We start from the raw sequence: 27,428 nt of genomic DNA, 5'->3' as shown, positions 1-27,428 counted from the left end.
GATCGCTCTGGCTTAGGGATTAATCTGTGCCTGCCACTTATTGCTTATTTGAAGTCTTAATCCTCTGTGACATCACAAGTGGCTGCTGTGGAGAGGATTATGATGTCACAAAGAGAGGATTCTGACTTCAGGTTGAGAATAAGCAGTGGGAGCAGATGAGATCTTTAAGAAATAAATATCCTGTTTTCATGCAAATGTCCTTACTAATAAAAAAATGGAGGTGAAAATCCCTCGAAAATGTCTGTAGAATTAAAGTTTTTCCATGAGGCATCAACAGCTCTTTAATCCCAAACAGTCTCTCTCTATGAAGAGGATAAAGGCTTAAAATGTATTTCTGGCTACATATCATGTCAATACAGAAGCTAAGGAAACGAATCCTAGAACTGCTCTCCATTCATCCCTTTTAAAGTAGATTTGGAGCCGAGACGGTTGCGTTTGGCTTCTCTTCACATGTGGGCGGGGAAGGAACTTCCCCCTGGAAAACCACACCACTTCCTTTCCCTTTTCCAGGCCGGCTCGTTGGCACAAAGCTAAGAAAGTGCAGCTGACCCCAGGCCAGACGGAGGTGAAGATCGATTTGCCGCTGCCCATCGTGGCCTCCAACCTGATGATTGAATTTGCTGATTTCTATGAGAACTACCAGGCATCCACCGAGACCCTGCAGTGCCCCCGGTGCAGCGCGTCCGTCCCGGCCAACCCGGGCGTGTGCGGCAACTGTGGGGAGAACGTGTACCAGTGCCACAAGTGCAGGTGTGTCCTCCTCCTTCCTCCCCACACAGCCCTTGCCAGAGCCCTCATGCCCATGTTGGATGTTCAACAAAACCCTCCCTGCTATTTAAATCCATGACTCTGGTTAATAAAAGCACACGATCAAATTAGTGGAGAAGTATAAAACAGGCTTACAGGGATTTAATGTTAATACAGACTAACAAAGGGAACCTGATGCCACAGTATGAAGGGAGCTTAGAAGTTTCAGGTCAAGCCCTCAGAAGTTCAAACCAGAGAATTCCCAGGACGAGGTTGGTTTTGGCCTGGCTGGATATGAGGCTGGAGTTCAGTACAGGATTGCAGGGGGTTCCCTCCAGGACCCCTAGCTCAGTGCTGGACAGACAGTGCTATTCAGGGCTTCTGTTGTGCTCTCCTCATTCAGAGCAGTCTCAGGGGTAATCTACTGTGTTCTATACACACTTCCACTACAGGGTTAGAAATCCTTCACTTTGTCAGTTTTATCTCTTTATCCGATATCTCTCCTCCCCTTATTGTTATCCCATATTCCTCTCTAAATTTTATGAGATTCAAGGTGTTCAGCAAGTTCTTTCCATACATCAGGTGATTACTGATATATGGAAAGGTTTCCACATCCCTTCCTGGATTATAGGAGTTACAAATTGGTCTCTGTCCTGCTGCTCTGGTCTGCAGGGGATAATTATGCTGCAGCCAGTCCCACTGCAACTGGGTAAGGAGTGAAAGCACTGAAAAGCCAGACCTTACAAAACAAAACGGTTCCTTTTATCTGTGCTCTCCTAAAGGACACAGTGCCCCAGGCTGATGTTCTGCTGGGAATGACTGTCATTCAAGCAGAATTGTTGGGAACAAATTCACATCTGTTTCTGCTTTTTCCAGCCAGAATGTGGCGCTGCTGAAAGGATTTTTTTGTTGCCTGATTTGTAGGTTTTGATTTTCATGGACCTCGTGTATTTCACTTCCCCAAGGCAGTTTGGTCACTTAGATGTTTTGAGAGTCACCTTTTTGTTTTACCAGAGTCGGTTCAGAGTTGAGTTTATTGCCTCAGTTAAGTTGAACTGCATGTTTTGACCTTCCTGGCTTACCTTTCAGATCCATTAACTATGATGAGAAGGATCCCTTCCTGTGCAATGCCTGTGGGTTCTGTAAATACGCTCGCTTTGACTTCATGCTCTATGCCAAGCCCTGCTGTGCAGTGGATCCCATTGAAAATGAGGAGGATCGAAAGAAGGTGAGACTAAGAGCAGGTTCATCAATGAAATTCTGTAGGTCTTGGTCAGGGCAGCAGTGTGGGCACATCAGAGGTCCATCCCTCTTGGAGCACCTTGAGAAGCAGTGTTCCTTCAGGGCTTCTCACTGACTAATGCATTCCTTATTTGTTGTCTTGCTCCACCAAATAAGTAATTCTTCAAGAGACATTCAGTGCTTCACTTATAAACCCTCTAGCACTGCATCTCTTTGCCTTGCTGTAGAAGGGGATGAATTTGGGTTGCACTGTTTGCTTCACCAACCCACCTGAGCAGCTCTGCTAAGGAATGAAGAGCCCACTGCACTGTGTGTCCTGTCCCAAAGGATTAGTGTGCTCAGTGTGGTGTCCGCAGAGTGGTTCTCGTGGCAGGGTGCAGGGTCACCATTTATTTATGTTTTTCCCGTAGAAAGACAAAAGGGACAGAAGACTTGGAGCTTGGTGGTTGTAGTTCTGAATATAAAATAACCTTTCCTTTTTTCTTCTTAGGCAGTAACAAATATCAACACCCTCCTGGACAAGGCTGACAGGGTGTATCACCAGCTCATGGGACACCGACCGCAGCTGGAAAACCTGCTGTGTAAAGTGAATGAGGCAGCTCCTGAAAAACCCCAGGTAACAAGGGGCAGGTGGAATCTGCACTGATCTCCAGGCTAGTGCCACACTGGCCTTTACACTGCCAAAGGTCCTTGCCTTGGATGCTGCTCTGAAATAGTTATTTTTGTGTGTAGCCTTCATATATGATTCCTTTTTGTTTTGCCTTCTGTTCCAGGATGAGTCTGGAAGCAGTGGAGGGATAAGTTCTACCTCAGCGAGTGTGAATAGGTACATACTCCAGTTAGCCCAGGAGTACTGTGGTGACTGCAAGAACTCTTTTGATGAACTTTCCAAAATCATCCAGGTGTGATGTTCTTTGATTTGAATTTGGGTCGCGGGTTAATCAGAAATCAGGATGTTGCCACTCTGCATTTAATAATATCATTAACAATAAGCGATCAGCTGTGTATTTTCAGGGAAATAATTAAATAGTCATTTCTGAACATTGTGGTTACCATTAGTGGATTTATCACATTTTCAGTGTTACACTGCATGTAATATAGACAACACGGCGGATAACTGGGATTTAGGCTGATATTTCCAGCAGATTTCCCAAATCTGCCATTGCCGTGAAGGATTTCAAGTTTGGAGATACTTGGTTAAAAATGCTTCTTCACAAAATACACAGTGAAAATAACCTGTGAATGGAATTAACAAATTAACAATTATGTGCTGCCTCACTACTCCCCAACTCCTTCTCTGTGTTTCCAGAAAGTGTTTGCCTCTCGGAAGGAACTCCTGGAATACGATCTCCAACAGAGAGAGGCGGCGACCAAGTCGTCGCGAAGCACCGTGCAGCCCACGTTCACCGCCAGCCAGTACCGTGCCTTGTCTGTCCTGGGCTGTGGCCACACGTCATCCACGAAATGCTACGGCTGTGCCTCGGCTGTCACGGAGCACTGCATCACCCTGCTTCGGGCCCTGGCCACCAACTCTGCCATCAGGCACATCCTGGTGTCCCAGGGCCTCATCCGGGAGCTCTTCGACTACAACTTGCGCCGGGGCGCAGCCACGATGCGGGAGGAAGTCCGGCAGCTCATGTGCCTTCTGACCAGGTTAGAGCTGCTTCAGCCTCTGGAAAACCTCATCCTTGTCAATACACGATCAGGAAGGAGTAGCTTTATAAGGGAGTTATCTTAGAATCGTGGAATCTCAGACTGGTTTGGGTTGGAAGGGACCTTAAAGACCACCTAGTCCCAACTGCCTGCCATGGGCATATTTTACATCAACAAACTACACTCCAGCTCTTTGTACATTTTTTATTGGCTAAGCTGAAGTCCCAGGAGCTTTTGGTATTTAGTACAAGCACAGCATAACAGTGTTCTCTTTCTCCTGGAATTAGGGACAATCCAGAGGCCACACAGCAAATGAATGACTTAATCATTGGGAAGGTTTCTGCAGCTCTGAAGGGACACTGGGCAAATCCAGACTTGGTGAGTGACTCCAGTGTTTTCATGTTTCTTTTTTCTGCCCCTCTGCACTGCTGGTGTATTCTAATTACACATGTTCTCTCTTACGGTCTGTTTGTAAGAAAAAAATTGGAGCCTTGATAGGAAATAAGATAAATGTCAGAGTAGAGCACAGAATTATGTGATTACGAACATGCTCAAGTTTCCTCATGAAGTTCTGCCCGGCTTGACTTGCAGCTCTCAAACAGTCACCCCAAATGGGCATGGGATTAAATTTTTTTAGATCCATGTGTTTTGAGCCTGTGGTTTTTACATATCAGAAGGCAAAAAGGGCTGGGGCATCACCAACACTTTGAACACGTGGCTGTGTTCCAGGCTAGCAGCCTCCAGTATGAAATGCTGCTGCTCACAGATTCCATCTCCAAGGAGGACAGTTGCTGGGAGCTTCGACTGCGCTGTGGTGAGTTCAAGTGACCACTGTGAAAGGTGTATTTTACAGTGCTGTGCCCAGGTCCAGGCACTGTAGTGAGATTTCTAGCTCTGGACACATTTAATGTGCTATATAGAGCTGTAGATGTGTGAACTGTTTGCAGATCTCAGAGTGGAATGAACATTTCTGTCTGTCTTTCAGCTCTCAGCCTCTTCCTGATGGCAGTGAACATCAAGACTCCAGTGGTTGTTGAAAACATCACCCTCATGTGCCTGCGCATTCTTCAAAAGCTCATCAAACCACCTGCTCCAACGAGCAAGAAAAACAAGGTACTGCCTTAGGTGCTGAGCAAAGCATCTGAGAATTTACTGATTAAAGTCTGGCACTGAGCTCAGTGATTAATTACTTTGTGAGGAGGCCAGGGCTTACTTTTCCTGGTCATGGTTACAAGGGAAGTGCAAGCACTGTGACTTCTGTCTTTGCAGACTGCAGATTACAGGTGACAACTTTCCATTTTTTATTGGGTTTTGCTGACTTTGACCACTACTGTTCAAACCCAGACTTTGCTTTTTTCCCCTCAGATCTGAGGAAAGGGGAAAGAGCTACTTCAAAGCTACAACTTGATTACTTTGGGAAAGTTTTTAGTGCTTTCAGCAGCTTGTACAATCAAGTACCTAAACATGATACAAGTACTTTTGTCTCAGATTTTTTAATACAGAGCTACATTCTGATAAAAATGTATCGAACTACATTCTGATAAAAATATATTGATTGGTGGTTTCTTCATTGTAATTTAGATAAGATTTACAGGAGAGAAGGTATGTTTCTGCTGCGATTTGGCTGTCTGACAATCACAGATGGATGTCAGAGATGGGTTTACTGGTATTTCAATAGGAACTGGAATGGGGCATCTCTTAGTTCATCATTAACAGACCCTGCTGTTGTCCAGAGCTGCATTTACCTCTTCATGGCACAGCCCCAGTGATTGACCTGCAGGAGTTACTCTTTGAGAACAGTCTGTAGTTTTCTGAGTAATCACAGAGCTTTTTTGTTTATTAGGATGTGCCTGTGGATGCTCTCACCACTGTGAAGCCTTACAGCAATGAAATCCATGCACAGGCTCAGCTGTGGCTCAAGAGAGACCCCAAAGCATCATATGAAGCTTGGAAAAAGTGCCTCCCTGCCAGAGGTAGTTCTGTGCTTTTAACTTGCAGTTTTGGGAAGGAATATGTGTGTCCCTCCAGGTTTAATTAGGAATGTGCTTCTGCAGAGTTGTGTTGGCTTCTGTCCCGTGACATCTGATCCCATCTTCACGTGCAGCTGGGTAGTCCCCAGAGTTTGTAGCACTGACTTTTCCAGGCTGTGTTGCTCAGACCCTAAGCAGAAAGTGCTCTGAAGATAATCAGGGAAATGTAAAAACTGAAACTTGTTGCTTATTTAAATTGACACCAGCCAGATGCAAAGGTGGTTGAATTCCCTGAGAGATCCTGGGATTTGCATCTGGCTTGGAATTGAGCATGGCTTCACACAGCAGTGAAAATGGCAGCAGAAAGAGATACAAACTCCAGCTTTCCAGCTGGAGTTTGGAGAGTTCCAGTAAGATAAAAATACACTGGAAGTCTGATAGGAATTATGACAGTTACAACAGTTTGCAGTTTATAACTGCTGACAGTTCTCTTGGGCTGTGCTCAATATTGCAGGTGTAGATGCCAACGGGAAATCTCCCAGCAAAGCTGAGCTTCACCAGCTCTACTTGTCAGAAAAATACGTCTGGAAATGGAAACAGTTCCTGAGTCGCCGTGGGAAGAGAACCTGCCCTCTGGATCTCAAACTGGGACACAACAATTGGCTGCGACAGGTAAACGTGGCTGAGAACTCCCGTGGGCAGAGTTGACAGAGCGTTGGTAGTTTGCTGCAGCTCATGTGCAGGGTTATTTGGGGAGGCTGTAACTCACTACCTCTAATTCCGAGTCAGATTTGCAGCTTTCTTCCCTTAAAAATACTACATCAAATATTTATCTGGAAGTCTGCATGTCCTTAAAGTCTGAAACTTTAATCTCCACAGTGTTTCTCCCTGCCTAATCAGCTGCATTTTGGAGGGTCCTGGGCAAAAATGTTTCTTTTTGTGTGTGTGGATTAACACATCAGCCACACAATGCATTATCTAAACATTTTGGTGGTAGTATCAAGTGTTTGAAGAACAAGAAAATGCTGCCACCAAGTCACCAAACAGCTCTAGTGTGTGCAGTGCCTTTTTGATAAACTATCTCTGCACATCAAACTGCTGTGGTATTTTCCTGCCCTTGCCCCAGGTGCTGTTCACTCCTGCCACACAGGCTGCCAGACAGGCTGCCTGCACCATCGTGGAGGCTCTGGCCACCATCCCCAGCCGAAAGCAGCAGGTCCTCGATCTCCTCACCAGGTATTTCTGTGCTGCCACCCTTGGCTCCAGGATTGGCCTTCTCTGGTTCCCATGAGAATCTCTCCCTTCTTCCAACCTTTCTCACATCTCTCCCTTGTATAACTGTATATACCTTGTATACCTTGGGTTCACAGGTCTTTTTGAACTGGATTTTAAGGCTTAATTAGCTGGGAGGGTGTAGATTTAGGGAGACATTTTTTTTTTTTGCTGCCTGGCAATAAGCTGTTGCAGTTCTGTACTTTCTCCAGAACTAAGCAGCTGGTGTTCAGCTGTTTGGACAACATTTTCTCTGCCTCTTGGACAGCAAAATAATAAGGTGAACTCTCTTCCAGTTCCTGTGACATAACTTAAACCAGCTGATGCTATAGCACTGTTGGGGAACTCTTTCTGGGACAAAATACCAATTTATCCTGCAAGTAATGAATATCAGTGATGGTGTTAGGAAGGACAACAGGGAGGATGGATTTCTGGAGGCTTTTTCTTTCTTTCCACAGTGTCTTTAAGCTGGAATGCCCCTTGTTACTGTGAAATGGTTGTCAGCTTGTGTTTCTCTTTCCCAGCTACCTGGATGAGCTGAGCATTGCTGGTGAATGTGCTGCTGAGTACTTGGCCCTTTACCAGAAACTCATCAAACCTGCCCACTGGAAGGTCTACCTGGCAGCCAGGGGGGTTCTGCCTTATATTGGCAGCCTCATCACCAAGGTGTGGACTTGTGTGGAGGAACTGACCTGCTAGTTTGGCTTTTATTGCTTTGAAATCTTCATCTCTTTGTTCAGTGCCCTGTTGCTGACCCTGCCAGGGTTTTGAAGTTCACACCTCAGTGCTGTTACCTCTGAACAGAAGGAACCACAGAGGTTTTAGCCCCAGCTTTAGAATTCCTCAGCACTTTAATGAACTTCTCTGGGGGCAGCTCTGCTGAGGGGTATAGATATTGCTGCACTGCCTTGGCACCGGCTCTGAACTGGAAGCCGTTGTCCAGCTGCAAGGCTGGACTCCAAAAACCTTTAAAGACAGGGGAGGATTAGATGTAATACCATTCCTGGAGTGGGAATTACAGCCTATTGGAGAAGCAGCACATTTAATTTGCAGTGTTCAGAGTAGTGGGAGTTTCCTGTGGGGATCCCTGGTGCACTCCAAAGAGGCAGGTAACACTTTCCGTGTCAGTGGTGGCCTTCAGTGCATGATGGAGGCCACCAGAGCCAAGCAGTGGTAGTAGGTAGGTGCAGGGAGAAAATAAGGAGGTTATTTGGGGTGGTTTTCCCTCCTGTCCCCTTTCCCTCCCCACTGCTGCGTTGCAATTCTGCTTTCCCTGTGACTGGCTCTGTTTCTGTGCTGGGTTCCTTTGCACCCTCTGTTAGACACTCACCAATCATGACTGGCATTGCAGTTTCTTGCTTTAATTTCTATTAACTATAATGTTAATTGTTTTCAGGAAATAGCTCGTTTACTTGCCTTAGAGGAAGCAACACTCAGCACTGATTTGCAGCAGGGATATGCCTTGAAGAGTCTCACAGGTATTTGGTGGCACCAACATGAGTCCTGCAGCAGGATTAGGGTTGGGGTGATCCTTATTCTGTACCAACATGTAGCAGAATTTCAAAGAGATGTGATTCACTGTGTTGCAATTGTCAACACTGGATTTTTGCCATCAGTTTAGCACTTAATCTCTAAATGGCTTTTTCCGTATTTTGTGTGGTCAGTTTGAGTTTTTAGTTGAATTGTGGTAAACAAACTTCATTATTTCACTTTATTATACAGCACAGTCCCTGAGACCATTGTAAACACTGCTACTTTATTCCTGCTTGTTGTTTCCTACCTACCTATTCTATGAGAGCTTTTTTATTAATCTTCTAGGGTGTATACTTTTTTCAAAAATTTGTTGGGGATGGAAATACTTCTTCAACAAGGTTATTCTTTTGTGTATCCTGTGCCAAATTCTTCAGACATTAGTGGACTAATTCATAAAGCCTGGCTTCTTGCAAGAAGCAGCATGTTGATCAGTGTGTCATGGGAAAGAATCCGAGTGTTTGCTGATTCTTTGCTTTATGATAGGAATGGCCAGTTTGGTGATGTCACTGATCAGTCATGTCACATCATCAGAGCTCACTTAAGTATTAGAAGAGGAACAATCATCTGCTTTTGAAATATCTTGCAACAGAAAAATGCCAGAGTGTGCAGAATCTTGTATCAAGCACTTAGAAAGCTCCTTAGATCCTTTCTTCATTCCAGAAACTATTATTCCTTGTTTTATAATTTACAAGACACTTCTCCCAGACTGGGGGTTTTGCCTCCAACCATTTGGTTGACAGGAGTGAACTTTAATGGGAGTTGGAAGAAGTAATTTTTATGATATTGTGCCCTGTTTGCTGCCATGAAATTTAGAAATTGAATCAAATTCTCTCCCACTTGCTGAGTTTTCACTGCTTTCTAGGTCTTCTCTCCTCCTTTGTGGAGGTGGAGTCCATCAAACGGCACTTCAAGAGCCGCCTCGTGGGCACGGTCCTGAACGGGTACCTGTGTCTGAGGAAGCTGGTGGTACAGAGGACAAAGCTGATTGATGAAACCCAGGACATGCTCCTTGAGATGCTGGAGGATATGACAACAGGTAAAACTACCTCTGTTCCATAAATCCAATGTTTGGGTCAACCAAGATGAAAAAGCAGATTGTTACAGCCACACAAAGAACTTACCGAAATGACTGCTGTAGTGAGGGGGGTTTATGGCTTCCAATATTTCCTTTTGGCACAGAAAAGGTAGATTACACTCCTGGTCATCTCTTATTTTTCAGGAATTTAAGCCTCCTCCTTTTTAGGGGACTGTTTCACTGCAGCCTAGCCATGCAAAGGCTTTTCCTAGTAATAACCATACCAATAAATAGCCTTTCATCTTTTATGGAGTGGATACGCAAAAGAAGAGAGCACCAAAGTGTGGGGCTGATTGCAGAAGGATTTATTGTGTGTGCTGAGTCCAAATAGAACCTATAAAAGTGGCTCCTGTGTCCATTTTAATGCTTCCTTTCCTTGGCAGGCACAGAATCTGAAACCAAAGCATTTATGGCAGTGTGTATAGAGACTGCAAAGCGTTACAGCCTTGACGACTACAGGACTCCAGTCTTCATCTTCGAGAGACTGTGCAGCATTATCTACCCTGTAAGTGTGGAGAGGGCTGGAGGTCACTTATAAAGTCACACTTCTGAAGTAGAATCTTAGAATGGTTTGGGTTAGGAGGGACCTTAAAGCCCATCCCGTTCCTTGCCATGGGCACAGACACCTTTCACTAGCCCAGGTTGCTCCAAGCCCCGTCCAACCTGGCCTTGGACACTTCCAGGGATCCGGGGGCAGCCACAGCTTCTCTGGGCAACCTGTGCCAGGGCCTCCCCACCCTACCAGGCAAGAATTTCTTACCAATATGTAACCTAAATTTCCCCTCTTTTAGTCTGAACCCACTCCCCCTTGCCCTGTCACTCCAGTTCCTGATGCAGAGTCCCTCTCCAGCTTCCCTGTAAGCCCCTGCAGATCCTGGAAGGTGCTATGAGGTCTCCACACAACCTTCTTCTCTCCATTCTGAACAGCCCCAACCTCTCTCAGCCTGTCTCCATAGGGGAGGTGCTCCAGTCCCCTCAGGTACTTCATGCCCTCCTCTGGCCTTGCTCCAACTTATGTTGGGGGCACCAGAACTGTGTACAGTATTCCAGGTGAGATCTCATGATAGAGGGAAAAAATCACCACCATCCACCTGTAGCAACCGTAGATTGAGTTCCTTGCATTTTGGCAAAGAGCAACAGTGTCTACAATCATGATTTACCATTAACCAGTGTAGAGCTGATCCCAGTGTGTCCCATCTGGGGGGTCACTGTTCAGGTTCCCTGCTGTGACGTGCTCTGTGCAAAAAAGCAGAACCAGTAGTATTGTTTCTTCCTGAGGAATTTGCTTACTGAATGATCCTGGATATCCTCTGAGTGCCACATGTTTGGAATGTACAGCAGGTGGTGGAAGGACTGAAGGTTTAGGGACATCCTGTCACTTACTGCCATAAAAATACCAGAATCGGAGTTGGGAAAAAACTCATTCACTCTGTCTCTGCTGCTGTTCTTTAGGAAGAGAATGAAGTCACTGAGTTCTTTGTAACTCTGGAGAAAGATCCTCAGCAGGAAGACTTCTTACAGGGCAGAATGCCAGGGAATCCCTACAGCAGTAATGAGCCTGGCATTGGGCCACTCATGAGGGACATCAAGAACAAAATCTGTCAGGACTGTGACCTGGTGGCTCTGCTGGAGGATGACAGTGGGATGGAGGTGAGGATGCACATGTGGATTTCTTGCACAGATGTGTGGGGGCACCATTTTTGGGCAGCTGGGATGGTAGTGCAACTTGAACCTGTTCTTCACTTGTTATTTTATCCTTTTCAGCTTTTGGTGAACAATAAGATAATCAGTTTGGATCTGCCTGTGGCTGAGGTCTACAAGAAGGTGTGGTGTCCCACAAATGAGGTTTGTGTTTTCTTTATATATGTTAAGAGCAGAAAGCACCTGTCCTTCATACTAGCAAAAAAATGGGGGAAAAATCATAGTCTCACAAGTCAGAATTTATTTTTTGGCATATAATTTATTGGTATAATTGGTCAGCACCGTTTGGTGCTCTATTAGGATAGATTGTGCACAGTCCTGCAACATGAGTGATTTAAAAGCACATAGTGTTCCCCAGGTGAGCTGTGTAGTGTATCAGATATAGACTGTCTTCCTGATAACAAACTTCCTTACTTCCTTTGGGGAAAGAGCTGAACTTTGTCACTGCCTTTCAAAGCATGTTCCACACTCCATCTGCACACGACAGTTTACTGTGTGTGTACAGACAGGGACACCAGGTTGTTCCATCACTCTGTGGTTCAGAGATGAACCCAAGTTATTTATGCAGAGAACAGCCAATGTTTCTCCATATTTGCATATTTTCTTATGGATCTCAAGCACTTGACAGATTCATCTTCCCAGTTTGCTGTTTGTAGTGTGTGTTGTCTGCTTTTCACATGAAGGAATGGACCCAACAGCCTCAAGAGTCTAGTCCACCATGTCACAGTAGGCTTGTTCCAGAGGTGGATGTGGTCCAAAACAAGCTCTTCCCTTCCTTTTCTTGTAGCCACTAAAATAAACTCCCACTGAGACCATCAAATTAAATCTTGCCCATTACAAATCTGTTTTTAGAGGCACTTCAGATCATAAAACCCCCTGATTTGCCCAACATTTCTTGTTCATCCTTCATTTCCTCCTGTGTTCTAATCACCTTTGAAACCTCAGTTTCCTGAAGCCATTTGTGGGGAAGAAATCAAACAAAATGCCTGTTTTCAGTGAATGGTGCTATGGGGAACAGGTTTATTTCAGTAAAATTTCAGTAAAAATTCAGCTTTATTTCAGTAAAAACCCCTTCAGTACTGCAAAATTAAGCCCAAAACTTGTGCCAGTGATAATTCTTTAGTAGTAGGGATAGGGAAGTGATGTGTTGGTCTCAATCTGTGAGTTCTGATGTGAACTCTGATCAAGTCACTGATGGAAATCATCCCCTGTGCTGCCCCAGCCCCTGGGAGCAGCGAGGTGCTGTTTCCATGGGATACTGGGCTGGAGCCGCTGTGCAGCTCTCCCAGGATGCAGCACTGATGGTGAAAGCAGACTTTGCACAGCATTCCTGTGCATGAACAGCTTTCATCTGTCTTCCTTTGTGAACATCTCCCGGAGCCGCGGCTCCAGTTCCCTGGGAATCGACAGGCGCACAAGGAACGCAACCTCAGGCCCCTTTTTGTTTCCCTTGTCTCTCACTGGCTTTTTTTGTTCATCTGCCATTTTACCAGGGCCCCTGTGGAGTTAATTGCTGGTCGCCAGCGTGGCCTTTGAGCAGATCTTCCCCCCAGGGCTTTCCCTGTGTTCTGTATTTGCTGTGACATTAAGCTCTGCTTATTCCACATTAGGCTTAGCGCACTCGCTGACAGGTTTTCTCTCGAAAGGTCTCTTGCTCCCAAATCTGGGATTTTTCTTTTCTGGTTTTTATTCAGACCTATGGATTAAAAATGGAAAGTTTAGTGATATGCTGTCAGTGTTTCCAGCTGGAAATGCATCTGGAAAACTAGTCCTTTCCCAGAGTAAAAGCACAGCTTGTTTGGCTGTATCATTTTAGTGATGTACTCTTACTGAAAGCTCATTAAATTGCTTTTTACTCCTCTTCCATTTTCCATCACTGCAGATTTTATCTGTATGAAAGCATTCACCCAATTAACCTGTCCTGCTTCACTTCTTGGGCTGTGCCTATTCCCTGTATTTCCCAGATATGCTGTGCCATACCCTCAGAGGAAAGGTTGCCATGGAAAGCAGGCATTTATCTGTAGATGAGCCTATTTTCCTTGGCTACATCTTTCATTCGTGTCAAAAGAAACTTGGAGGAGACATAAGGAGGAAGAGGCTGTTTATTACCAGCCTGTCAATTAATTGGCAGTGCCAAGAAAAGTTGGACAGACCAATGGATGAGTTATTGATGTTTTTGCAGGTGGCTTTACTGTTGTTTTTAATTCATCTCAGTGAGGGGAGAATGAGGGGGTGAAAGATTTCCCTGTGTCAGGGAAGAAGGAGAACTGAGGCTGGGGTGTCTGTTACATACTGTAATGAGAATCAAACTTGTCTATAAGTGCCCAGAGAGATATAATTAATATAAAGCTCTGCTCTTGCAGGGGGAGCCGATGAGGATCATTTACCGCATGCGGGGGCTACTGGGGGATGCAACGGAGGAATTCATCGAGTCTCTTGACTCCACCACTGGTGAGGCATTTGTCTGCTGAGAGCTGGGATTAGATTTGAAATCTGAGTTCTCTACAGAGCAATGACATTATTATCCTCACAGCAGTGAGCTTAACGTTGATTGATGCTGCTTTTGCTGCATTTACCTGCTTCACCTTAAGTGAAGGTTTTAACAAGGCTTTAAAGCCATGCTTCAATTGGGAACACTTGCATGGCACAGGGACCATTCTTCCCAGCCCTTCTTCATATTCCTGCTCTTAATTCTTTTCAAAATCAGTACAACTGAAGTGACTTGAACTGCTGATAGATGTGTTCTGTTGTACTCTCCATTTTTCCTTCACTCTTTGCCATGTGCTGCATGGGTTTTTCACATTATGGCTACTTCCCCTCCTCACAATTTATGTCTGTCCTGTAGATGAAGAGGAGGATGAGGAAGAAGTTTATAAGATGGCAGGAGTCATGGCCCCATGTGGAGGCTTGGAGTGCATGCTCAACAGACTGACTGGGATCAAGGACTTCAAACAAGGCCGGCACCTCTTAACTGTGAGTCCCAGCTTTGGCTCTGGGGGGTCAGGAGTTACACAATGCAAAATGCCACCGTGAAGTTTAAACAGTCTGCCTTGTGTTAGAGCAGAGGTTTCAATTCGTTATTGAATGAAAACCTGGGAAATCCTTTCTTTGCCTCTCCTGTTCCTCTTGGTTAACAATTCCTTACAAATACTTGGTGTGTCAAAGCTAAGGAGTTGGTAAGACTAAATCCTGTCTCGCTAGTGATTATTTTCTGCCTTGGCCTTACCTGAAAACCAAAACTGTGCTAAGAATTGTATTGCTGTAAAAATCTGGCTTGTACTTTACCCCACAAGTTTGGAAACCAGGTATATTATGGGTGCTTTTAGCTGCAGCAAAATTCTCCTCATTTTGAAGGTACCATAGAGAATCCCTTCTCCGTATTTTGTAGGTGCTGTTAAAGCTGTTTAGTTACTGTGTGAAGGTGAAAATAAATCGTCAGCAGCTGGTCAAGCCAGAGATGAATACTTTGAATGTGATGCTGGGAACTCTGAACTTGGTAAGGACAACCTGGGCTTCCATAAACTGTTTTCCATGGACTCCAATGAATTTAAGCTACTTATGCCACGCTGCCTTAAGACAACTACAAGAGATCTGAAATATTGCTGTGCTGGCACTGCAAATTATGTGTTAAGACATTCCTGATCTGTTAGTGGCTGGGAGCTTGTGGGTCAGTTAAACCAGTTACTGGTGGTGTTCCTCTAACTGCTGCCATTGTCTTAAACCAGTTAATGCTGGTGTTCTCTAACTGCTGCCATTGTCTTAAACCAGTTAATGCTGATGTTCTCTAACTGCTGCCATCTCTTTAAACTAATTGCTGCTGGTGTTCCACTAACTCCTTCCATCTTTTCCAGGCTCTGGTGGCTGAGCAGGAGAGTAAGGACAGTGGAGGAGCAGCTGTGGCAGAGCAAGTGCTCAGTATAATGGAGATCATTTTGGATGAATCCAATGCAGAACCTCTGAGCGAGGACAAGGTGAGTGCCTGGGGCTCTGTGCACAAATACAAATGTTTGGGATTCAAGGCTTCCATATAATCTGATTACAGGGATGCTGAGCTGCAGGAGCTGGAGAGGAGTGTTCATGGGGAGTCTAACCCTTGTTACACTGGCATGTCTTAGCAGGCCTTGGAGGAGGGGCACGAGGAGTGCCTTGAACCAAAAGCACTGTGAGGCTTCTTTAGGCTGAGTCTTGCACAGTCGAGGTGGGGGTTGTTGGGTCCCTTCCTTCCTGCTTTGGGCCGCAGGCCAGAGTCAGACAAGAAAAGACACAGCTTGGCCTTGTTTTTTGGAGTGGTTTTGTATGTGTTAAAAATGTGTTTGATTTTCCAGCTAATTGAGGATAAAATTGTATCTCAGCTAGACTGAGAACAAGAAGAGTTTCTCACTCACCTTTTGAAACTATGGGAGGATAGGAATCTGATGTCCTTTGGGTTGGAATTATTAGACTTTGACTGGAAAATGCTTTAACAGTAGGTGGAATAAGTCAAGTGTCAACTTGAGGGGTTGATACAGCCATTCCACAAGATCTTTGGGAATGAGGCTGGGTTTTGTTCTTCATCAGGCTGCCTTTATTTGGGACTAGACCTGTAATCCTTCAAAACTCACAGCTGGTGAGGATTTTATTGAAGGTTGTAGATTTATTCCTGAACATAAATCCTTCTCTTCTTCCTTCGCAGGGTAACCTCCTCCTCACGGGTGACAAGGACCAGCTGGTGATGCTGCTAGACCAGATTAACAGCACTTTTGTCCGTTCCAACCTCAGTGTCCTGCAGGGCCTCTTACGGATCATCCCGTACCTGTCCTTCGGGGAGATGGAGAAAATGCAGATCCTGGTGGATCGGTTCAAGCCCTACTGTAACTTTGATAAGTATGTTGTTCATAATTCAGCTAAAAGCATGTGAAATCAGTCATACTGACATGGCGGTCCCTTTTTTTTTCTCATTGATTCTTACTTCAGTGTAATGCAAAGCTTCAGAGATTCCTGATGCCTTAAGCTTAATTTGCTGTTTCACTTCTAAGCCATTTTTATAAGAAATATGTGCACTTTAGCATGAGAAATAGGTCTTCAGGGTATATTCTGAGGTGACAGGGGTCTGAGTAGCTTTTCTGAGTCTCTGAACTGGAGTAGGTACATCATTCAGCAGTAATGTGCTGAGAATTACAGGCAGGGGTTTTTGGAGAGCCTCCAAGTTACCATTTCTTCTCTTCATTCAGGTATGATGAGGAGCACAGTGGAGACGATAAAGTTTTCCTGGACTGCTTCTGTAAAATAGCAGCAGGAATAAAGAACAACAGCAATGGCCATCAGCTGAAAGATCTCATCCTGCAGAAGGGAATTACACAGAATGCCCTGGATTACATGAAAAAGCACATTCCCAGTGCAAAGAAGTAAGAGACACTACTTAATGTATGTGATTACTCTGTGAGACTATCCTGAACATGCTTCTCTCATTCCATCACCACAGTCGTCCAAGGAAGCTGTTAGTAAGTCCCCATTTAGAGTTGGAACAGCTGTGGTGCAGCAGGTCTGGTGAGACAATGCACATAAGGATGGACTAAAAAGCCTGAAATCTTCCTGTTTTATACCCATCCGAGCTGATTCCTTGGATATCACAGTACTTGTGTTTCCTGCCTGTTCCCTCCCATTGCACCATAACAGAGCTTTTGCTGGAAGGGCCAACTCATGAACCTAAATCTCAAGGCTCAGAGCTGACACTGTGTCTACCAGTATGCACAGCCTGGAAGTGGGAATGGGAATGTCACTTCATTAATTAGCAGAGGAGCGACACAAGGGGAAAGGAGCTTGTCTTTCCTACAGCCTCTGCTCCATGAGCTGTGCTGCTGGGTGGCTGCCAAGCCCCTTTTGGGAATGGTGATCCTCCTTCAGCTGCTGCCTCTTGTTTTCTGTGCAGTTTGGATGCAGACATATGGAAGAAGTTCTTATCTCGACCTGCACTTCCTTTTATCCTGCGCCTGCTCCGAGGACTGGCAACACAGCACCCTGCAACACAGGTGAGGGGGCTCTTTGGAAGACAAGGAGGACATGGCTGGCTTGTTACTCTGCTTTTGTGGCTGTACCTGAGGATTAATTTCTGTGGGAGTTGATTCTACACTGATTTTTGTTGGGCTTGGAGAGACACACCAGCTTCAAGTGTCATCTGCTAGTCTGGAAGAGTCAGAGATTTTGACTTAAAGATTTTCCTATGCTTAAATATTTCCTTATGTGTGAGATTTACACACCAGTATGAAGAGAAGGTAATTTAGGACTGTGAACTACATAGTAATGATAAGCTTCTAGGGGCCTGCTTGTTGTTTTAAGACATCAACACAATGTCATAGCACAAAATAGAACAAATGTTTCATCCAACATTCCCAACTGAGCTCTTAGTGACAACCAGTGGAGAGGCAAATACACAGTTTTAGGGCCCAGGTTCGCAATGTAGGAGCATAAAAAAGGGAAGGAAGACACTGCTGCCCAGCTGTCACGGTGCCACTGTCCTGGGCACCCCTTTCCTGAACAAAGTGCTGTGCTTCCATCCCCATTAGGTGCTAATAGGAACAGACTCAATTACCAACCTGCACAAGCTGGAGCAGGTTTCTAGTGACGAGGGGATCGGGACGCTGGCAGAGAATCTGCTGGAGGCACTGAGGGAACACCCAGAGGTGAACAAGAAGATCGACGCTGCCCGCAAGGAGACTCGAGCAGAGAAGAAGCGAATGGCCATGGCCATGAGGCAGAAGGCCCTGGGCACTCTGGGGATGACGGTAATGTCTGGCAGCACTGCTAGCAGGCTGATGATCTCATGGCCTTTTCTTTCTGTCTTGCTAAAACTGCCACACAAGGAACTGTGTGAAATGATTTATTGACAAACATCACAGAGCTCAAGCCTCCAGTTCACCTGGGAGAGTAAACACAAGATGGGCATTCCAGTTCCAGTGGTGGGGATGGTGGTGTTCATCATTCTTTTTAACCTGCTTGAGCTTTTCTCTCTTCCAGACAAATGAGAAGGGTCAGGTAGTGACCAAGACTGCGCTGCTGAAACAGATGGAGGAGCTGATAGAAGAGCCAGGTCTGACCTGCTGCATCTGCCGGGAGGGATACAAGTTCCAGGTAAAGGGAGATGCAAGTTCCAGGCGATGGGAGACATGAGTTCCAGGCAATGGAAGATGCAGGTTCCAGATGCAGAGAGATGCCTTTTCAGAGCCCTCTCACCGGCTGAGGGGACTTGCCAGTCAGTATCTGGCTGCACAAGGGCTGGGATTTTGGCGCTGAGAGACGAGGAGATTTCAGGTTTGGTTCTTAAGATCAGTAATTCCAGAGGTGGTTGGGAATTTGAAGTGTGTTTTCAGTGAAAGCTGGAAAAATGTCTGTTGGGACTGAGAGAGGTTAAATTTAGTACAGTGTCAAAACAGCACAAAATGTGAGCTGTTGCAGAAGTGAATGATTTTGAAGACAACTGTGTTTTGTCATTGCAGCCCACCAAAGTCCTGGGAATTTACACCTTCACCAAGCGCGTGGCACTCGAGGAGTTTGAGAACAAACCACGAAAACAACAAGGGTACAGCACAGTCTCTCACTTCAACATCGTCCACTACGACTGTCACCTTGCAGCTGTGAGGTACGTTCTGGTCACTGGGGGCTCAACTTCTTTTCCAGGGTGGTTTAGGATCATGGCACTTGACCTTGGAGCTCAAGATGGATTTGCTTAGTTGTTGATCTTTACAGCCACAGGCTTCTCTGTTGTGGGCTACTTTAATATTGGTCAGGCCTGGACACTGGAGAGTGAAATCCATAATTTAAAGAAGCTGTGGAATTGTCATTTTTTGGATGGTTTTTTTGCATCCTTCTAACTTGCCTGGGTGTGGCTCTCTCTCTTCATGCAGACTTGCTCGGGGCCGTGAGGAATGGGAAAGTGCAGCCCTGCAAAATGCCAACACCAAGTGCAATGGGCTCCTACCAGTCTGGGGACCTCATGTGCCAGAGTCTGCTTTTGCTACGTGCTTAGCACGGTGAGTACAGAAAGCTTTTTCTCCAGCTGGTTTGCATTTGGGAAGGTGAGTCAGTACATTGCCACAGAGGCTCGTTTAAAACTGAGGAATCAAGGGTGGTGGCAGCTAAGTCAGTAAAACTGAGCCATTTCAGGTTCTGCTATCTAGAGTGGATCTCCTAAAAAAGTGCAGGTGTTTGTTTGCTTCTTGGCTTCATATAAATAAATAATTTCATTACCTCCTTTGCCCTCAGTTACTCCTGAAGATGCAGTTTGCAGTAACAGTGTTGATTCATTTGTGGCCCAGAGACCCCCTGCTTTACAAAAGAAACCTGTCTGACACCAAGAGATTCCCTAATGTAGGTTTCCAGACCTCTGCTGGATGGTAGTGAGGTACCTGACCTCTTACCTGGAGCAGATGAAGATCAAGATTTTGTTGTCAGGATTCTGGTCCACCTTGTGCTGGGTTTGTACAGTCACATTAGAAATTCCTAAACTGAAAGGGAGTAGGTTTAGATCAGATAATAGAAAGAAATCCTTCCCTGGGAGGGTGGGGAGGCCCTGGTACAGGCTGCCCAGAGAAGCTGTGGCTGCCCCTGGATCCCTGGAAGTGTCCAAGGCCAGGTTGGACGGGGCTTGGAGCAACCTGGGCTAGTGGAAGGTGTCCCTGCCCATGGCAGGGGGTGGGATGGGATGAGCTTTAAGGCCCCTTCCAACCCAAACCATTCTGTGATTCTGTGAAATCAGGGGTGGTAACATCCTGAATGCATATTGGTTGGGGAACTGTATCCCAGACCCTGGGCATGAGGAAAGAGTATTGCTCAGTGTATTTGTGTCTGCACATGGAATTGGATTTGCCGGAGTAAGCTGAGAGCCTCCCTTTGGGGAGGTTAATCCAGGGTAGCAGGGGCTGCATTTTTATAGCCTGTTCATTCTTTAAAGCTCTGTTTCTGTGAAATACTTGCTCAGATTCAGAGCTGTGCTGTGGCAGAAGGAATTCTATTAAGGTTTTTGTTAAAGGAGCCCTTCCTGCTGTTTTCTAGGCACAACACGTACCTCCAGGAGTGCACGGGGCAGCGGGAACCCACCTACCAGCTCAATGTCCATGACATCAAACTGCTCTTTCTGCGGTTTGCCATGGAGCAGTCCTTCAGCATAGACACTGGAGGGGGAGGAAGGGAGAGCAACATCCACCTCATCCCCTACATCATTCACACGGTGCTCTACGTCCTCAACACGTCAGTACTTTTGCTTAGCAACAACCTCTGCCTTCACTCTTAGTCTCAAAAAGGTCTTTGAGTGCTGCAGTCTGGGCTTTGTTACGAGTATGTGGCAAGAAAGATGGGAAATCACACAAAAGTTTTAGGAGGAACCCAATTGCACATCTTAAGTAGGTTGTTAGGGATTTACATTGTTTGGAGTGAGGCGTTGCTGCCTGGACATGCAGGATAACAGGGAATCTATTGAGTGAAAGCAATTGAGAATTAGCTTCTCTTTCCATTCTACTTGTAATTATTACCTCTGGGGTGAGCAACAGGGTTATTAGATTAAAGAAACGCTGCCAGCTTAATTTTCTCCTGAGCAGACAGAAGAGACACTGCGGTGAAGTAATTGTTAGCTGAAAACTTAGCCCTGGTATTATATTATTCAATATTAAAATAACACAGTTTTGTTTCCAGTTTTGACATACTGGAATTCTCCTGGATGTTCAGGTCCATCAGATTTTCCTGATATTTTTAATTATTGTTTTTTTAATATAATTAGTATTTTTTACCAATGAAACAGTGCTTTGGCATGACATGGATCCATAGGCACCCAAATGCTTTGGAATGCATGAGCTGGTTCTGATCATGCAAAAATGGATTGCCCATATATATCTTTTATTTGAATAGTTAGAGTAGTAAGTAATAGTAATTAGATGAGGGTATAAATATTAAAATCCACACATCTTCAAGGTTACTCCAAACGCAGTGCAGTGGAATCTCTCTCCCTTTCCTGCTTGGAACTAATCAACATTTTGGCTCTAATACAATTTGTCTATTATTTTTAATATCTATCTCCAGATCCCTGTGCTATTGTTTTCCCAGTCCCTTGGGATACAGATAAGTGAAACTATTCTTTTCATCTCATTGGCTGCTTGTTGGCACCAGAGAGCCCTCAACCCACTGGGTTACCCTGGAAAACTGCATTCTGTTTTTGATATTAAATGGAGAAAATGAAGAGCTGCCAGTTGCATCATGTAGCAAATGGAAAGGTCACACAGTCCTGTTTTATATGCTGGGTTGCTGCTTTATACCTGATAGGGAGGTAAAATCAAAGGTCCTACCTGGCTGCAGCCTCTTCCTGCTGCAGTAGAGCAATAGATGTGGGAAAGTGTGATCCATCTTCACAAAGTGTGCTGGAACACAGAGTTTACACAGTTAGTCCTTGGGTGTTGGGACTCCTGAAAAGACTGGAGCTCTAGGGGAAAGGAAAAAAAATATGTATGTAAGCTTGCAGTAAGTACAGTATCTTTTTGTGTTTGACACTGGCCTGTATATCTCAGGGATTGCTTTTGCAGTAGATAAATAATATAAATGGATTCTCAGGTGTGGCTGTAGGAGCTGCAGCCACGTGTTTAGTGTCTGTTGGAGATGGTACAACTTGAATGCATGAACTTGCTGGCCTGACTCCATTTATTTTTTGCTTAAAAAGAGGAGAAATAGCTCTGTAATGTATTGCTCTCTGTTGGGGCAGTGCCAGATACCTTGCAAACTTCTCCAAGGAAAAGGAGTCGCTAGGTTTGTATCTCCACTGGGAGCAAATCCTCACCCAGTGGATGAATTTGGGCCAAAGCTGCCCAGGTGGCACTGCTGTTCCCTGTGCAGGACTGCATGGATACAGTGCCCTAAAACTCCTGGGAAGCAGCAGATGAACCTGTCAGAGCCAGAGCAGCTGCTGAAGCTTTTCCTGTGTTCCAGAACTCGAGCAACTTCAAGGGAGGAGAAGAACCTGCAGAGCTTCCTGGAGCATCCCAAGGAGAAGTGGATGGAGAGTGCCTACGAGGTGGACGGGCCCCACTACTACACGGTGCTGGCACTGCACATCTCCCCCCCGGAGAAGTGGAGATCCATGAGGGTGGAGATCCTCAAACGGCTCCTGGTCACCTCCCACGCACGGGTGGTGTCACCAGGGGGGGCCAACAGGTCAGTCACCACCCCAAAGCCACTTGTGTCACTGTCACTGAGGCACTGGTGTCACTGTCACTGTCAGCCACTCGTGTCACTGTCACTGAGCCACCTGCAGCTTATGGGGAGCAAAAGGAAGGAGTGTGTGTAGTTACAACACCAGATATTTACCCTTGTGAGTAGCTTTGTGCTCAGAGTTGCAGAGCTGTACAATCCCAGAATGGTTTGGATTGCAAGGGACCTCAAATCCCATCCAAATGCCACCCCCTGCCATGGACAGGGACACCTTCTGCTATCCCAGGTTGCTTCAAACCCCGTCCAGCCTGGCCTGGAGTGGCTGCAGCCACATCCCAGTGCTGGTATGAGCAGGAGCATTTAATTCTGGGTGGTTTTTGGAGTGGATCAATCAACTGATCAATGGAAACTATACTTTTTCTAGGAGTATAGCTAAAAGTTGGGAAGATTCTTATTCCCTCCATCTGAGTGAAGCACTGGAGTAACTCCTGCTGTGTGCTGTCTCAGAGCTGTAACACTCCCTGCTTGCCTTATTAAAGAAGCTCTTTCTGTGCTCTTTTGATCAGTGCACCAGCCTCCCTCAAATAGGAAAATAGAAATAGAAATCAAATGCCATTGCTTTTAAAAAAGAAAAAAAAATCAATAGCAGCTGTCAGGCACTTGAAGCACAAGAATAAGTGGCTGTGCCTGCATGACAAAGGCACATATTTCCAGAAAGGGAAGGGGAATTCCAGTTTCTGAAAAGATGATTTTAAATAGCTGTCATAATTAGGGATCGATTAATTATTATTCTAAGTCGCCTTAAAGGGCATTCTTATGCTGATGACATTAATTATGTGCTTGATAAAGTCATTACAGTGTAGTTACACACAACCTAGCACGTGCCAATGCTCTTGGAAGAGGGAAAGGGAGAGAGCCCTGTGCTGGTTTCAAGCTCAACCTGTCTCCTATTTCCCCCTCCCTGCCTGAATTCTGGGAAAGGGGGTTTAGCAGATCCAGGAGATGTTGTCCTAGAGGGCTGTTTTACTAGGCACAAAGGTGTGGGCTGGGAAAACAAAGCCCCTGAGTGGGTTTGCTGTGGGTGTTTGGTGTTTTTTAAACCCTCAGTAAGTAAATGACTCTGCTCCTTCTCCAGGCATTATGCAATAAAAGCTGATTGACACAGACACAGCAAAAAACTTCCAAAACCATCCAAGCTCTGGAATTTCAGGGGAGCACTCAGAAACAGTGCTCGAGAATTATTTCAAGGTTTTTTCAAGGGCTTTCTTTAATCTCTGCAGACTAAGAGAGCACAAAGCCTTCCTCTGGTAAAGGCTCTCAGAAATAGCAATATGGCAGTTCTGATTTCCAAGGTCTGTGCTTATCTATTTTTGTGGAAAATCAGGAAGAGAGCAATGGATGGTGAAATGCTCTGCAGATAAGTGCCAATACCTTGAATTTGTAGGCTGAGGCAGAGAGGAGGCAGTGGCTGTGACACCACAGTAACATGTCTGCATGCAAAAGATTAAAATTAGCATTCCACATTCGATGGGGATGTCTGGGAGCAGCTCCATTCTGGGAACACCGGGGTGAAGATTAGAGAGACTCAAGGACTCACTGTTACCTGTGCAGGGACAATGGAGAGGAGTCACTACAGGAACCAACAGGGCATTTCAAAGCAACTGAGGATCAACTCATGATCCCCAAAATCTCGTAAATCATATGCAAATGCAGCAATAATCTGCGTTCCCTTGTACTCAAGGGAAGGCAGCAAATCCTGCACGTTCCCTGTCTGTGGGGGGTGTGCATCCAGCTCCTCAGCCAGGGTAACACAGAACTGGGGAGAATCCAGCCAAAAATGGCTTCTGGCTCTGCCAGCAGTGACAGTGTCACAGGTGTCTGCAAGACCAAAGGGAGAGATGCTCAGCATCTCCTGTGTTTTAGAAACACTTTCTATTTAAACACAAAGCTAATTACCAGAATGGTCCAAAGAACTGAATCAAGTGGCCTGCTCATTATTACTGAGCCAAGAATTCTAACTTGAAAACTCCTGTGGACACTTTTCAGTGTAGCTTTCATCTGGAGTTTGGAAGGAAAATACCCTTTTGATTTTTTTAGCCTTTGCTCCTGACCATGACCTTTCTAAAATATTCCCAAGTGTCCATGTCTGGCTTTCTGCTGGCAATCCCTGTGCACCTGATGAGCTGAACCAGCTCACAGGAATGAAATGCAGCAGCTCTTACATGAAATAGCTGTTCCAGAAGGTAACTACCAGCCTTAACCCACAAGGGCCTTTTAGTTTTCAATTAAAGGAGCAGACTCCAATTAGATCAAAACCATTCACGTAAAAAGAGAGCCTGTCTTGCAGTATTTGGGAGGCCAGAATTAACCTCACTCTAAGTTGCTGTTCCTCCCGTGGAAATTTAGTCACCTTTACTAATTGATTTTCCTTTAAATAATTAAACTTAGCTGCCTGAGCAGGCTGCCACCTACTAAAATGTCTGTTTTAAGGACAGACACACAAATGTAGCCTTTAATAAGAGCCAAAAATGTTCATTTCCCCCAGACAAACCCCAACCTGTGGCCATTTGGAGTTGGGCCATGATCAGGATGCCCTGTTGTGGTGCTGACCTGTAGCAGCAGTAGCTGAGCTGGTTCTGGATACATAAAAAAGGGCTTTTTATTTTTCCAAAGTTTTTAAGTGTTGAGTAGGAAGTAGCATGTGATGGGGCAGATGTACCTGAGAAACACATGCAAGAAAATTCCAAAGCCATTAGAGCTGCTGGCAGGAGGTTCCACCTTGCCAGAACCTGTTTGTGATTAATCCTGTAAACTTTGGAGCTGTTATCCCAGCACTGCTCTGCACCTTTTGGAGCATTCCTGCAGCCAGATGCTGGATTTCCAAGAGAAGTCCTTTGCTGGTGAGAGAATAACCAAGAAGATATTAAATGGAAATTCCTCCATTTCTTAAAGGATTTTTCCCTCAGAGTCTTTCAGAGATACTTTTGTGATTTAGAAGCAAAATTATGTTCTCTGACATGGACACTGACCATGTCTGAATCCTAGATATTCTTTCAGGAATCTGCTGTTCTCCAAGTAGTGAACACACAAACAAAGGCTGTAAATTGTTTTTCCTACTTTGCTGTTGACTTTCTATATAGTCTTAGCAGTCACAATTCCACTTCCCTCTGTGATTGTTTCCTTCCTGTGAAATCAGGTTTTGTTGGCAAACCTGCTCTAGTTACACCAGGCACAGCTGGAGTAAAGTGCCTTCCCAGCCTTAGGAATGGTTGCACAGAGAGCTCTCAGGTGCCCAGTGTTTGTTTCATGTCCAGGAGGACACAGCAAAGCTCACTCAGAGCTGTTCCCATGGTGTTATTGATGGGTTATTTGGCTGTTTCAGCTTTTGTGCTGTTCATCAGATGGGTTACAAAGCATAATAAAGGGATCAACTCCCGGATTGATTTTCTTGTCTTCCAGACTGGCAGATAAGGCAGTGAAGGAATATGCAACGTACCGCTCTGGCCTGCTCTTCTGGGCGCTTGTCGATCTCATTTACAACATGTTCAAGGTAAGGAAAACCTGGAAGTTCATCTGTATCAGCTGGAATTCTTCTATCTCAGCTTTCTAACCTGTGCAACTACAGGAATTTGAAATAGAAGACAAACTTTGAAGCCCCTTTTTCCAAGATCCTTGTAAACACAAAACTTCATAGAATCACAAGAATGGTTTGGGTTGGAAGGGACCTTAAAGCCCATCTTCTTCCTCCCCCTGCCATGGGCAGGGACACCTTCCACCAGCCCAGGCTGCTCCAAGCCCCGTCCAACCTGGCCTTGGACACTTCCAGGGATGGGGCAGCCACAGCTTCTCTGGGCAACCTGTGCCAGGGCTCACCACACTCATAGGGAGGAATTTCTTCCTTCTTCCTTTTTCTTCTTCACCTTGTAAGAGCACAAAGGCCGCAGGAAGCTGCCTGTGATTATTGTACCCCTTGCAGTTCAGTATCTGAAGAACTGAGAGACTTTGCCAGTTGGAAGCACTCCCGTATTGTGTATTTGCTTATTTTTCCTATTCATTGTTCATAGAAACAGGAACATTCCAAGGGAAACTGCTGGGTAAGGTAGGAGGAAGGGGCATCCACAAGAAAAAAACCTGCAACTTCTAAAGAATGTTAAGTAGTTGGTGTGAGAAAATGCCTGTGACCTTGTTTCGTTCTGTACAAGAAGATGGTCAGGTTACGCATGGGATAACTTGTTCTGTGTGGTGTGTTTGCAAGAGGCAGGGCATGCAAGTCCAGGAGCAACAGGAGAAGGCAGCAGGGTTTGCAGTTACTGTTTTAAATAGTTGTTTTTTAGACTGATTTGGTCTCCTTTTCCCCCTCTCAGAAGGTGCCTACCAGTAACACAGAGGGAGGCTGGTCCTACTCTCTCGCTGAGTTCATCCGACACAACGACATGCCAATACACGAAGCTGCAGACAAGGCCCTGAAAACCTTCCAGGAGGAGTTCATGCCAGTGGAAACGTTTTCTGAGTTTTTGGATGTGGCTGGTAAGTGTGTGCTTTCCCTTTTATAGGCTGTCTCGTGCAACTCGTGACTGGAGACAGCAGCATTCCTGACACTGCTGCAGCTTGTTTGGATGAGACAGGGAGAGCAGAGACACCAGCAGTCCTAAACTATCTCAAAAACAGTTGGGACGTGCATGTGAGCATCCCCAGACAGGAAATTCTCTCCCAGCTGATCCGGCAGGTCCTCCCCCTGCTCTGTTAAACATAGAGACTTAGAGCCTAAAGGTGTTTTGAGGGGTGTGTGGTTTGATAAATAGATGTGACCATGCACTGGAGGCAGCAGTTGGGTGCATCCAGTGTTCCTGCTGAAGGGATTTTGGTACCCCCAGGAGTCAGGAGATGCTGAAAACATGCAGAGAAGCTATTCTCACTTCTGTCAAGAGTTGTGCTTCAGGCTGGTCTCTTCCTGTTCAGTGTATGGAGCATAGCAGGATCCCTGTAGCTGCACAAGAGCGAGTGCCATATGGATTTAATGCACACATTTCAGTCCCTCCCTTCTGCTTGTGAATCCAACAAGGGTTTTT

At 45.4% G+C, this 27,428-nt stretch overlaps 1 protein-coding gene across 6 annotated transcripts in view; it reads left to right on the top strand.

Moving 5' to 3' along the window:
* The window catches only part of UBR4 (ubiquitin protein ligase E3 component n-recognin 4), a 79,552-nt gene that overhangs the window by 50,853 nt on the left and 1,271 nt on the right, over window positions 1-27,428 (top strand). For all 6 annotated transcript variants that reach the window (XR_003531723.1, XM_027668010.1, XM_027668009.1 and 3 more), the window contains 32 exons: window positions 511-750; window positions 1,837-1,975; window positions 2,480-2,605; window positions 2,763-2,891; window positions 3,299-3,642; window positions 3,930-4,020; window positions 4,372-4,456; window positions 4,628-4,755; window positions 5,486-5,615; window positions 6,127-6,284; window positions 6,739-6,848; window positions 7,409-7,550; window positions 8,281-8,362; window positions 9,280-9,453; window positions 9,876-9,997; window positions 10,945-11,142; window positions 11,257-11,337; window positions 13,557-13,644; window positions 14,039-14,166; window positions 14,582-14,689; window positions 15,045-15,164; window positions 15,866-16,056; window positions 16,404-16,577; window positions 17,102-17,201; window positions 17,736-17,954; window positions 18,187-18,300; window positions 18,666-18,808; window positions 19,074-19,199; window positions 20,221-20,415; window positions 22,138-22,362; window positions 25,819-25,909; window positions 26,724-26,886. Coding sequence is in view for 5 of the 6 variants with exons in the window: in XM_027668010.1 (XP_027523811.1) it covers window positions 511-750; window positions 1,837-1,975; window positions 2,480-2,605; window positions 2,763-2,891; window positions 3,299-3,642; window positions 3,930-4,020; window positions 4,372-4,456; window positions 4,628-4,755; window positions 5,486-5,615; window positions 6,127-6,284; window positions 6,739-6,848; window positions 7,409-7,550; window positions 8,281-8,362; window positions 9,280-9,453; window positions 9,876-9,997; window positions 10,945-11,142; window positions 11,257-11,337; window positions 13,557-13,644; window positions 14,039-14,166; window positions 14,582-14,689; window positions 15,045-15,164; window positions 15,866-16,056; window positions 16,404-16,577; window positions 17,102-17,201; window positions 17,736-17,954; window positions 18,187-18,300; window positions 18,666-18,808; window positions 19,074-19,199; window positions 20,221-20,415; window positions 22,138-22,362; window positions 25,819-25,909; window positions 26,724-26,886 (4,664 nt within the window). In the remaining variant the exon portion in view is untranslated. The remainder of the gene's footprint in view (window positions 1-510; window positions 751-1,836; window positions 1,976-2,479; window positions 2,606-2,762; window positions 2,892-3,298; window positions 3,643-3,929; window positions 4,021-4,371; window positions 4,457-4,627; window positions 4,756-5,485; window positions 5,616-6,126; window positions 6,285-6,738; window positions 6,849-7,408; window positions 7,551-8,280; window positions 8,363-9,279; window positions 9,454-9,875; window positions 9,998-10,944; window positions 11,143-11,256; window positions 11,338-13,556; window positions 13,645-14,038; window positions 14,167-14,581; window positions 14,690-15,044; window positions 15,165-15,865; window positions 16,057-16,403; window positions 16,578-17,101; window positions 17,202-17,735; window positions 17,955-18,186; window positions 18,301-18,665; window positions 18,809-19,073; window positions 19,200-20,220; window positions 20,416-22,137; window positions 22,363-25,818; window positions 25,910-26,723; window positions 26,887-27,428) is intronic.

The sequence above is a fragment of the Corapipo altera genome, unplaced genomic scaffold, assembly GCF_003945725.1.
Source record: "Corapipo altera isolate COAL_440 unplaced genomic scaffold, ASM394572v1 80, whole genome shotgun sequence".
Lineage (NCBI taxonomy): Eukaryota > Metazoa > Chordata > Aves > Passeriformes > Pipridae > Corapipo > Corapipo altera.
This window is presented reverse-complemented; position numbering and strand designations above follow the sequence as displayed.